Source organism: Rhinopithecus roxellana, chromosome 19 (genome assembly GCF_007565055.1).
Source record: "Rhinopithecus roxellana isolate Shanxi Qingling chromosome 19, ASM756505v1, whole genome shotgun sequence".
NCBI lineage: Eukaryota > Metazoa > Chordata > Mammalia > Primates > Cercopithecidae > Rhinopithecus > Rhinopithecus roxellana.
This window is the reverse complement of record NC_044567.1, coordinates 32,571,293-32,584,135: the sequence shown is the minus strand read 5'-3', so window position 1 is coordinate 32,584,135 and position 12,843 is coordinate 32,571,293. Positions and strand designations below refer to the sequence as shown.

The 12,843-nt window shown below is 56.3% G+C and overlaps 1 protein-coding gene across 7 annotated transcripts in view; it reads right to left on the bottom strand.

Moving 5' to 3' along the window:
- The window catches only part of RBFOX3 (RNA binding fox-1 homolog 3), a 524,150-nt gene that overhangs the window by 23,963 nt on the left and 487,344 nt on the right, over nucleotides 1-12,843 (bottom strand). For 3 of the 7 annotated variants that reach the window (XM_030923589.1, XM_030923591.1, XM_010381944.2), the window contains one exon: nucleotides 2,017-2,271. In XM_030923589.1, coding sequence (XP_030779449.1) covers nucleotides 2,017-2,238 — 222 coding nt within the window. In that variant the 5' untranslated portion in view covers nucleotides 2,239-2,271. Of the gene's footprint in view, nucleotides 1-2,016; nucleotides 2,272-12,843 lie in introns of those variants that run through there. The other 4 variants (XM_030923588.1, XM_010381943.2, XM_030923590.1 and 1 more) reach the window with 2 other exon arrangements.

Here is a 12,843-nt window from a genome sequence, read left to right as displayed (position 1 = left end):
TTCGCCAGACCTGAGAGACCCCAGCCTGAAGAAAGGAAGGTCAAGGCCGTCTGCCATCCCCTGGGCTCTGGGTGCTTCCTGCCTGGAACGCTTCCGGGGAGGCTCTGGAGGATGGTGACTGCAGGGAGAGACTCCCATCCTCCTAGGCGGAGAGTTCTTCATCGGATGCAGCGTCCGCCTTTTCAGCAGCTGCTGCTTACTCAGGGCTTCTCTCCATGTTACGTGGACCTCACGGGCAAGCCAGGCCCAAGCCAGCCTCTGTTTCCGACTTCCCTGTCCTTGCGTGGCAAGAACCAGGGGACAGGGCTGGGTCATTTCTTCTTTGTAACCTCAGTGCCAGTTCAGTGCCTGGCACACGGCAGGTACCCAGCAAATGTCTGCCGAGTGAAGGAAGACTTTATGTGTGTCCTGGGTAGGCTGTGTTTGGTGACTCCAGGTGTCCAGGAGGCGTCTGGCCTTGGTTCTGTTGTTCAGTTAGAGCGCCAGGTCTGTCCCCACTCTGTGTTATCTGTGCATCTGACCCTCTTGCTTCTGGTTTTCTTCTGGGACGAACCCCTGAGGCTCACCATGAGAGACCCCCTCATTTGTCTATAAGGTGGCTGTCAGAGGTTTGAGCAGATGAGCTGTGTCTGCTGGAGTCAGTCAGAAAGAGACCCAGCCTGCTCTAGCGTGACTTGTTTACGGTGAACCCGGCTTGGCTCCCGGGATCATCTCTTTCTTTTCTAAGCACACACAAGGCGTGGGTTTGATGAATCAGAACCAGAGCAGCTGGGGAAGCATGACTTGGCCCCCACTTCTACCACCCCAGGGCCTGGCCTTTTCCATGTGTGTCCTGTGGCTGTAGGAACCCTGGGTATCAGGATGCTGGGGGGCGCTGGAAAGGCTGATGGCCTCGGGGCAGATTCCAGCTGGGCGGGGCTCCAAGCAGGGAGGAAGGGCACCACCTGGGTGCCAGACGAGGGTCATGTCCAGCCCAGGAGGCGGCTGGGTGGGCTCTCTCTACAGAGGGCCTGGGTGACGCTGGAAGAAGTCCCTGCCCAGGCATGCACCAAGGGAAGGCTCCCATCTGCATCCACACAGCACGCTGGGAGCCAGGCTGGACTGTGGGAGGGCTGAGGCAGTTGGGAAGGGACCCCCATTGGGAGCTGCCAGGGCGGTGCCACTCCCGGGCAGTGCAGAGAGCTCTGGCCTCCTGCCCAGCCCCGCCAGCGAGCACATCCAGTGCTGGGACAGGGCCAGCAGGGACAGTTGGATGAACCTGGAGCCCCAGAGCAGGGGTAGGGGAGGCACATGGAGATCTCAGTGGAGGGGACCAGAGAAAAGGAATAGACTGGCCGGGGCTCTGCAGCGTGGGTAGAGTCAGGGCCTGGTCTTTGTACCCAGAGCCCACCCCAGGCCGGCGGCTTGGCCACTCCCTGCCGGCTCTCTTTGCTCTCAGGAAATCTGAGAAGTGAGGGCTCAGCACTTTTGCCTGGGAGCTGCATTACAACCACATAATTGAAGCTATCTGATTGGAGGCCAGCCAAGCAGGTAGATTACAAGTGATTAGAAATGATAGGAGGGCCTGCAACCCGAGACAGCTCAGAGGGCCCTGGGCCGCCTTCGCGGCTCTGCCTCTGCCCTCCGCCCATCTCCTTCACTTTCTACTAACAGGTCTCTGGCAGCGAGGACACCTCCCAGCTAGGTGAGTGTCTGCTCGAAGCAGGGAAGTCAGGCCCAGGCGGCTGGAGGAGGGTGGCTGCCACCCCACCCCTCAGTGCCTGGCCGTCCCTCCAAATGCCTGCCCATCACAAAGCTCCTTGGTGCTGGGGTTGAGCAGGGGCTGGAAGTGCCTTTGCTGGGGGTAACTTCTGGCCCAGGAGCCCCGTAAAAGGCTCACCCTCCACACACAGAGGCCCTCTGCCCAGGTCCCCCGCCCATCTGGTATACCTCATGCCCTCCTGGGCCACCCTTCTTCTGGGTGGGCGCTCCTCCCTGAAGCTCCAGGGCTGGGCCTGGGGTCGTGGGGGCCCTTACCGGCACTGTCTGGGTCCCGGCGATGGGCTGTGTGCTGGCCTCGGAGCCTGGCTGCTCGGGGTGGGTCTGTGCTGGTGTGTACAGGGTCATGCCATGCTCTGGGGGGACCGGGGTCTGGCCGGAGTAGTCCTGCGTGGGGTGCGGTGGGGGCGGGGCATACTCGGCAGGGATGCCGTTCTGTGGCGGAGGGGGGTACTGGGCAGGGGGGTAGGGCTGGGCCATTGCTTCAGGCGGAGCCGTGGCGTCCTGATCGCTCTGTGGAAGGAGAGAGAGCAAGGCCTGGTTAGAATCTTGTCCCCTTCCCGGAGCCCCTGAGGATGGGGCCTTGTGGCTGAGGAGAGCTTCTCCAGCAGTATTTTCAGCAGGCTTTCCCCAGCCCCTCCATGGGGGGCTTCCCAGCATGGGCACCAGCTCAGAGCAGGAGGGGTTGCCGCGCTGGGAATGCGGGGGAGTCGGATCTGGAGTCAGATGGCGCTGGGTTTCAGCCCATTGCCTCACACTTGTCAGACCTGGGTACAAGAACAACTGAAGGGTTTTTTTTAAACTACCTGATTTTTAAAAAGTTAACCATTTTAAGATAACTGTAGGCTCATGCAGCTGTAAGAAATAACAGAGTGATCTGTACAGCTTGTGCCCAGGGTCCTCACGGTAACATCCATAAAACCACCACCAGCAGGATACTGACATGGATTCACACGACACACAGAATGTTCCACCAGCGCGAGGACTACTGCTCTTCCCCTCTCAGCACCAACCTACCTGCTTCCCACCTCCTTAGGAATTTTAAGCCTTGGCAGGTGGATCACCTGAGGTCAGGAGTTCAACACCAGCCTGGTCAACACAGTGAAACCCCGTCTCTACTAAAAATACAAAAAGTAGCTGAATGTGGTGGTGGGTGCCTGTAATCCCAGCTACTCAGGAGGCGGAGGCAGGAGAATCACTTGAACCTGGGAGGCAGGGGTTGCAGTGAGCCAAAATCGTGCTACTGCACTCCAGCCCGGGCAACGAGGGTGAAACTTCGTTTTCAAATGATTTGAAGCCTCGGTTTTGTCATTGGAAAGCAGGAGTGAGAGGGCACTGCCCAGCCCGCACCTGGATCCCTGGAGGTGACTGTGCAGAAGCTGAACTCAGGGCCTCCTGCTTCCCCTGCCAGTGATGTCCATGACAGTGAGGTGTGCTGGGGCGGGGGGGGGGGGGGGGGGGGCAGGAAGGGTTCCAGTGTCTGTCTCAAGGATCTCTGAGGAGCTCTGGAAGATCTGTCTGTGCCCCCTCAAAGGCCTGCTGTCCCAAGGGGGGCAAACTGCTCCCGCAGCCACTCTCAGAGGCTCTTAGAAGCCCAGGCCCTTGGGCAGGACCCCAGAAGCAACATAGGGCAGTGGCTGTCAAAGTGGAGGGCCTGGGCCCACAGCAGCAGCACCTGGGAGCTTTCTGGTGGGCAATGCAGATTCCAGGGCGCACCCCAGGCCTCCTCCGGCAATCTGCGTGCACTGAAAACCACTGACTTAGGGCCTGAGAAGCAGCCCTGGTGGGAAGACCTTATGACCCCAAGAGGAGGGCTGGGGTCTTTCACAGTGCCAGAGAGCAAGATGCAGGTGGAGGCGGCAGAGGGAAAGGGGCTCCAGCCTCCTCCACTCGCTGTCCTCCACTGCAGACACAGCCTGGGGCCCAGGATCTCCTGAGCAGGCGAGGCACTCGCCCCCCAGGAGTCTGCGGTGAGGAGGCCTCACTGCCTGGAAGGACAGATGCCATCTCTGCCTGGAGCAGCTCACCCGTGTGTTAGGACCCCTGCTCCGATGTGGACGGGTCTGCCACTCACAGCCGCCCCGGCAGGGATAGCCAGGAGTCTGCGTCCTTGCTGAAGGTGGGGTTTGCTGTGGGGAGGAGGAATGCCCAGCAGGGAAGTGGCTGCTCACCTCCTTCACCTGCGCCTCCACCCCATGCTCCCACCGCCCAGGGCCATGCACGCTTTGTTCACACCACACACTTTAGTGAGCATCTACTAGGTGCAGGCAGAGGCTGGGGGCTGCCCTCACAGGGCGGTCTTTCTCCCGCTTCCCTCCACACCCACACATCCCCCTCTGCCTGGCTCCTGTGTTCTCGGCCTCCGGGCAGTGCCTCCCCCGGCTAAAGAGGGGCCAGCCCCTCATGTGCCCATGCTTCCTGCACGGGTGGACCTCATATGCCCATGCTCCCTGCACGGGTGGACCTCATGTGCCCATGCTCCCTGCACAGGTGGACCTGGCCTGTCCACCTCTGTCCTGCCTCCCCCACTCCTGGCCTGTCCTCTGCATCCTTCATTCAGTTCCTACAAATCCACCCAACAACTGTTGATTGGGTATCTGGGGTATGCCAGGCCCATGCCAAGGAAGGGGCTGTGTTGGCAGCAACCCCGACAGCCCCTGCTCCCTGCTGATGGGGCTTGCAGTCCAGCGGGAACGGAAAGCTTCAGGAAACAGTGGCTCAGATGCCAAACCATTGTTACAGCAGTGGGGGCTGTAAGGGGCCTGGCTGCACCAGGGAGGTGGCCCCAAGGGATGGTCCCAGACTGGCTGTTCTGCTTCAGACCCAGCCACCCTCCTTCTATTTAGAGGCCCCAAACCCTCTGCCCAGGGGCCGAGCAACCTAGGGTGGGTGTAACCAGCTGGAAGGGTGAAGCCTGGGCAACCCAGCTGTGCCCTGCTCCCTGAAGCCTCCAGTGCCAGCTGTCCCTGGGCTCTGCAGCGGGGGCCATCTCGGTGCTCGTCACCCTGTGACAGACTCGCTGAGTGGGAACCTAAGGAGCAGAAATGCTGTCCTCCTCTCATCCCCACCCCTCCGCAAAGCCAGCTGGTTCCTTCCCTCTCTCTGCTGACTCTGAAACTGGGGCGACATTCAAGCTCCTGAGCCATGGGAGGGAAGCACATACGTGTGCACGCATACACACTCGCGGGAGGTTCCCGGCTCATTGCTCCAAAATAGCTGGCGAGGCCCCATCGTCCATTGTTAGCAAACGTGTTGGTGATGAGTCCAAGTGGGAAGGGGTGGATCCATGAGAGGAGGAAAGGGAAGGGGAGTCGGGCCACCCAGGAGGGGTGGAGAATATCTAGCACCCGGGATGGCCAGAGGCAAAATCAGGAAAACAGGAGCAAGAGAGTGAAGAGAAAGTGGAAGGCGCAGCGTGAGGGCCCTGCAGACACGGGGGAGATGAATTTGCTGATAAATATTTGATTAGAGCCTTCACCAACTTGCACCATCTTCCCAGCGCCCCCCAGCTCCTCCACCTCCTCTAAGACCTGAGAAAGAGTGGGCTCCTGGTCAGGTGCAGTGGCTCATGCCTGTAATCCCAGAACTTTGGGAGGCTGAGGTGGGAGGACTGCTTGAGCCCAGGAGTTTGAGACCACCCTGGGCAACACAGTGAAACCCTCTCCACAAAAAATTAAAAAAAAATTAGCCAGGCATGGTGGTACATGCCTGTAGTCCCAGTTATGTGGGAGGCTGAGGCAGGAGAATTCCTTGAACCTGGAGGTTGAGGCTGCAGTGAACCAAGATCACACCATTGTGGTCCAGCCAGGGTGACAGAGCAAGACCCTGTCTCAAAAAAAGGAAAAAAAAAAGCGGGGGGGGGGGGGGGGGGCAGCTCCTGTCCTGTCCTGTCTGCTTCCTTCTCACCCCACCTCTAACCCTCTGCAGGGCTCTCATCCCTGTCATTCAACTTGGGGCTGAATGACAGCTGCCAATCACTCTCACTTCAGGTTCTGCAGGGCTGGAGCCTAGAGCCCTAACAAGTGACAGGGGAACCTGCCAACATAAAGGTGGGGGCTCTGGCAGTAGGTGCCAGATCTGAGGGCGTCTGTGGTGGGCAAGAGGTCCCTAGGAGATGGGGACATTTTAGGGACATTTGTGACACTAGAATAAAAACAGCGTGTTTGGGCCGGGCGCGGTGGCTCAAGCCTGTAATCCCAGCACTTTGGGAGGCCGAGACGGGTGGATCACGAGGTCAGGAGATCGAGACCATCCTGGCTAACACGGTGAAACCCCGTCTCTACTAAAAAATACAAAAAAAAAAAACTAGCCGGGCGAGGTGGCGGGCGCCTGTAGTCCCAGCTACTCGGGAGGCTGAGGCAGGAGAATGGCGTGAACCCGGGAGGCGGAGCTTGCAGTGAGCTGAGATCCGGCCACTGCACTCCAGCCCCGGCGACAGAGTGAGACTCCGTCTCAAAAAAAAAAAAAAAAAAAAAAAAAAAAAAAAAAAAAAAAAAACAGCGTGTTTGAGCCCACAGTGCTCCTCCTTTTATAGACGCCCACTCATTGAGTAGACACTTCCCCCTTTCCCAGCTAATAAAACCGAGGTGCAGAGACAAAGTGAATTGCCAGGCTAGTACGGGAGGACCCCAGAGAGCAGCACTGGCAACCGGGATCCCAAACCCACCGTCTGCAGCTCCACATGGAATTGTAGCCCTGCCCAGGGGGGTTTGCAAGGGAGAGGAGGTTTCACAGCCAAGCATCGGGGTCTAGACCCTGCAATGCATGGGGATGGGCTCCAATGTCCCCTCTTAGCCACCAGGTGGTCCTGGTGACTGTCTGTCTTCTCTGCACAGGTTTTTCCAACTGCAAATGGTCACCATGGAGCCTGGGCAGAGGAAATGCAGAATGAAAGCCTAAGACCCCTCAGGGGGGCTAGGGTGACCAGCAATATCCCTGCCCTGCGTGTCCTCCACACCTGTGCTGGGGTGGCTGTGGTCCTGCAAGCGGCTCTCAGAACTGGCTACACATCCCAGTCACCTAGAGAAGTGTCCACACCTGGACCACACTCCTGAACAACAGAGGCCACTTATAACCAATGTTTCCCAGGAGATTCTGACATGTAGCCCTGGTGGAGAGCCCCAGACCAGAAAAGCAAAGTGTATCAGGCCCATCCTGAGAGGGCGCGTGAATGCCCAGCACACGGAAGACTGTGCAGCCAGGATCTGTCCCATTGCTTCTCTTCTTCCCAGGTCGGCTGGGGTCAGAGTCAATAAGGGCCTGGGGTTGGGTGGTGTGAGTGGAGGAGTTCCTGCTGGGCTACGGGGCTTATCTCAGATGACCTCATGTTGGACCAGCTTGTGGAAGGATCTGGTTCCCCAGGGGACTGTGCATTCTCAGAGAATGGGGACCACTTCACTCACCCTTTGTCCCCATATCCCTGCACTCAGCACAGCACCCTGTTGTACTCAGAAGAGTCTCACTGTACATGAACGGGTGGATGCATGTATGTATGGATGTATGGATGTATGGATGTATGAATGGATGGTAGAGGTGCATGGATGGGCAGGTGGGTGGATGGGAGGATAAATGGATGGTTGGATAGATGGGTGGATGGATGGATTAAAGGGTGGGTAGATAAGTGGATGGATCAGAAGGTGGGTAGATGGATGAATGAATGAATGGATGGAAGGGTGGATAAATGGGTGGATGGCTGAATGAATGAGAGGGCAGATGGATGGGTGGGTGGATGGATGAGTGGATGGATGAATGGATGGGTGGATGGGTGGATGGATGGATTGACGGACGGCAGGGTGGATGGAAAGACGGATGAATGGATGGAAACAAGGGTGGATGAAAGATTGGTGGGTGTGTGGATGCACGGATGAATGGATGGGTGGATGGTTGGATGGATAGATGGGGGGGGTTGATGGGTGGGTGAATGGATGGGTGGGTGGGTGGATGGATGGACAGATGGATGAATGGATAGATGGGTGGATGGATAGATGGGTGGATGGATAGATGGATGAGTTTAAAGACCATGGATAAGTTGTTATCCTCCCTCCCTCTACAAACTTGACCCCCTCTTCTATCATCACTTGTGCCTAGCAAAACTGCTAAGACCCAGCTCTTCCTGCTCCACTCCACAGCCCACGCTGATGGAGATAAACACAAAATCACCCTGAATGATTCATTCAGAATCCATGACCACCCTCTGCCATGGGCCTGGCACTGCCATTCAGCTCTCACAACCTGAATGTTGATTTCACCCTTCCTCCTCAATCTTCCAAATGTTCTCCTTTATCTTCACTCTTAGTGAGACCCTGCTCCCTATTTTCTAGGAAACAGGAGACAACATCCACATTCACCTGCCCACCTCCCTGCCTCGTAACCTACACCATGCCTTCCCTCCTGTCCCCAGGGATGAACATCGTGCTCCCAGATATGACCAACCACATCACCTGTACACTAGAGAGCAGCCCTTCTCACCATCATGTGCTCACATTTCTGGCAATTCGCCCCTTGCACTCCAGAGCCATCAATGTTTTCCTCCTGCCGGCACCCTGACAGGCTGCAGTCTCTCCCGTGATAGGGAAAGAAAACCCTCCTTGACACCATGGCTTTCATCCTACAAACCAAATTCACCACCTCCCTTAGAGCAAAACTTCCCAAATGAATTGTCTATACCTGTGGCCCCCATTCCCTCACTCCCGTTCTCTCTTGATCTCACTCCAAGCCAGCGTTCCGAGGCACCATTCCCTGAAACCACCTTTCCCAAGGTTTTGACATCCACCATACTGAAAATGCAATGTGACCACTGCAATGTGACTCATGTGTCCAGTCCTTGTCTGGTCTGGGCCCTGAGCAGCACTGGCCATAGTTGGTGGCTCCTCTGTGTGGAGACACTTCTCTTGGCTGCACTGCCCCACTCTTGGTTGGTTCGATTTTACCGGAAGCTTCATCTGCATTGCTGGTTCCTGTGCATCTCTCCAACATCTGGATAGTGATAGGCCCCAAAGCTCAGAACTTGGACCTCTTTCTTCCCTGTCTACGCTGACTTTCTAAAGGTTTTGATTTAATCTCAAAAGTTTAAAAAAATTACCTGTATGTTGACAATCCCAAAGTTTTATCTTCATCCTGGACTTCTCCCCAGAATCCCAGCTGCCCCTTGCAGTCTCCACTTGGACATCTGATATACTTTGGTGGTTTTACGTGCCCTCAAAGGGACCTCTGACCTCTCCCCACTACCCCCCTCAAACCCATCTCTGAGGTCTTTCCCATCTCAGGAAACACCTGCCCCAGTCCAGCACATAGTCCTAATCCGGGGGTCACCCTTGACTTGGCTCTTTTGGTCCACACCCCACAAACAGTCCAGTAGCAAACCCCACTGGCTCTGCCTCCAGCCGCCTTGAACCACCCACTGCTCCCACCTTGGTCGGGCCACCATCATCTCCTGGTCCTCCTACTTCCTCCCTGGCTCCTACAGTTTGTCCTCTGCAGAGTAGAACCCAAAGTCCTGAGATGGCTCCCCCGACCAGGGACCAGCATGACCCCTACTCCTGCTTCTCTCCTCTTGCTTCTCTACTCCAGACACAAATGTCCCCGCTGTTCCTTGAACGTCTAGTTGCCACCTAAGGAATCTGGTACACAGGTATATAAAAAGGTGCTCACTATCATTGATCATCAGAGAAATGCAAATCAAAAGTATACTGAGATATCATCTCACCCTAGTCAAAATGGCTTAAATCCAAAAGACAGGCAATAACAAATGCTGGCGAGGATGTGGAGAAAAGGGAACCCTCGTACACTGTTGGCGGGAATATAAATGAGAACAACCACTATGGAGAACAGTTTGGAGGTTTCTCAAAAACCGAAAAACAGCTACCGTAGGATCCAGCAATCCACCTCTGAGTGTATACCCAAAAGAAAGGAAATCAGTACATGGAAGAGATACCTGCATTGCTGTTTACCGCAGCACTGTTTACAATTGCTAAGATTTGGAAGTAACCTAAGTGTCCATCAGCAGATGAACGGATAAAGAAAATGTGGAACAGATACACAATGGAGCACTATTCAGCCATAAAAAAATGAGGGCCTGTCATTTGCAACAACATGGATGGAACCAGAGATCATGATGTTAAGTGAAATAAGCCAGGCACAGAAAGACAAACATCGCATGTTCTCACTTATTTGTGGGATCTAAAAATCAAAACAACTGAACTCATGGACACAGAAAGCAGAAGGGTGGTGACCAGAGGCTGGGAAGGCGAGTGGGGATGGATGGGGGGAAGGCGGGGATGGTTAATGGGAACAGAAAAGCAGAAAGAATGAATAAGACCTACTATCTGATAGTATAACAGGGTGACTATCGTCAATAATAACTTAATTGTACATTTAAAAATCACTGAAAGAGTATAATTGGATTGTGTGTAACAAAAAGGATAAATGTTTGAGGAGGTGGACACCCCATCTTCCCTGATGTGATTATCACACACTGCATACCTGTATGAAAACATCCCATGTATCCCATAAATATATACACCTACTATGCACCCACAACAACTAAAAATAAGAAAAACGAAAACTAGAGCCTCCCTGCCCAGCTGGCACTCCTCACGCGCCCTGCCCCCGGCCCAATTCTGCCCTTCCCACTCTGAGTGCCTCCAGGAGTCCACGATCCACTGCCTGCCTCTGCCCCCAGAACCAGCCAGGAGAGAAGGACTTTGTCCCTCCTGCTGCTGAATCTCTGGCATCCAGAGCAGTGTGTGACGCACAGAGGGGACACGCTACCAATGTCCCTAATGGATGGATCGACGCGCAAATGAAGAAAGATGTCTGCGTGGGTGTGCTCGCTGACCAAGCTCTACTGGACCCCACATGCCACCTCATCGAATTCCCACAAGCCCGTAAGGCAGACTCAGGTGTCGGCCTTGCTCTGCAGATGAGGCCTGGGCAGCCATTCCTATAGCACCTGGCAGGCAGGCAGCAGGCAGTGAAGTTTGGCCAGTCCACCCCTTCAGGGGCTACTGATGCAGGTGGGGATAGGCAGGAAACCCGGCTGTGCTGCAGGCCTGCTCTGTGTCCACTGCCTTGTGGCCATTATCTCATCTTTACTCACCATTCTTCCATGTGGTCGGTATCACAAACGCCATTTTTACAGAGGGGCCAAGGCGCCTGCCCAGGGTCACAGAGCTGAGGTTCTCGCATAGACTGCGCCCTCCCACGCACTCTACTGCACATGCCCTCAACACAGCGGGCGGGCAGGCGCGAGATGAGTTGGTGTGGAGGTGGTGGCTGGTTCATCCCAGCATGTGAGTACCACTGGCCATGCTCTTTACAACTCCAGGGTCTAGTGACCACACTGGTAGCCTGAAACTGGCCCTGGTGGGAGCATTTACACCACAGGAATCGGCAAAGGCTGCACATCACACATAAGGGCTGGATTGGGATTTGTCACAGGAGAGAGGGTTGTTAGACATTTACCAGCACACCACTGCCCAACTCCCTTCAATCACACAGCAAGGCTGTGGCCCTGGAGGCCTGATGTTGTGGCAGATAAATGATACTGAATGAGGCTGTCTGCAAAGACTGCATTCAACATTTTAAAATTAAATGCAATTCAAGCAACAGTTATGGAGCCCCTCCTCTGGGCCTGTATTTAAAGGTGAACAAGACGGGGCCCTGTGCACTAGAGGATTTCTGGTACCACAGGGAACTGACCATTCCCAGCCTGCAGCAGCAAGGGCTAGAAGGTGGTGAGCTCCAGAAAGGCTAATGGCCACGTGTCTGGCAAAGGTGAACCAGGGACCATGACAGAGAGGGGTGGGACCGGCTCGGGTGTGGGGGCGGAGGGAAGGTGTTGCGGGGATGGTGGCCGGGGCTGGCCTTGTAGGCGGGGCCAGGGCTCTGGGAGTGGCTGGCCTGCCAGGCCTGCTCTCCACCCCTTACCCGGCTTCTGCTCCATAAGGCTGGCAGCCTTGCCTGGACTCCTTGCCCTGTGGCTTCCTGGTGACAGTGGGGGGTGGGAGAGGAGCATGGGCCTGGTGTATTGGTTCCCTTGGTTCCCCACTGGGAGGCTGTCTTGGGCTGGCTCTTTCCTGGACTGTGGTGGACTGACCTTGTCTCGGGGGGAGCCCAGTCCACAGTTCTCCCCACTCCCTGGCTCTAGTCACTGTTTCCTCCACACGCTTCTCTGGGCCTGGGATGGTGATGGCTCTGCTGTCGCCAGATCTGGGGGCCTGTGCTGTCCCTGCTGGTCCCTCCAACCCTGCCCTCTAGACACCTCCTTGAAAATAAACTCGTCTCCAATTATCTGGGAATGAGTGAGCCACCTGCTGCCTGTTGGATCCTGATGACATGACGGTGTGGGGCGAGGGCTTTCCTAGCCCAGGACGGGCAGGTGCGGCCCTGGGCAGGCTGTGGCTGTGGCTGACTGTCCAAGCCACACGGCCTCACCTGGACTGTGCTCCGGGTGTACATGCCCTCAGTCCCAGGACCCTGTGCACTGGTCCCACCACCACATTGGGTTTCAGCAACTTACTTTGCGGGATGGGGACAATGACTCATCTGCCTGGAGGCAGGGCCGGGCAGAAGGACCCTCCATCTTCCAGACCCAGAGCTGAGGACCCCCAGAGGTCTCTGCCCACATCACTGGCCCAGTGTGTTCTCTACCCAGCCTGTCCCTTGGCCAATGTGCTCTCCAGTCCCTCCGGGTAAGGTCCCCCAGCCTGTGTGTGGGACAACAGGCCAGCAGGTTGCTCAGGGAGCAGGCGGTAAGGAGACGGGCTGGCCGATGGTCTGGCCATGGGCAGAGCCCCTCCCACACGGCCTGGCCGCCTTCCCTCGGCACAGCCCTTCCTGGCTCCCTCTCCTGTCGGCCCTCCAGGACAATGAAGCTAATTGCCTTCAGATGCCTCCTGCCTGCGGGAAGGGTGCCGCGTGGCCCTGCGCCGGCAGGGCAGGCTGCAGTGGGAGTGAGGCTGGTGGCGAGTCTGGGCACAGGGCCACTTCTCCATCACCTCTGGGCAAAGCCAGTTCCAGTCAGAAATGGGGAAGGGAGGGAGGGGGAACGCCAAGCCCCATCCACCGAGCTGTGAGGTGTGTCAC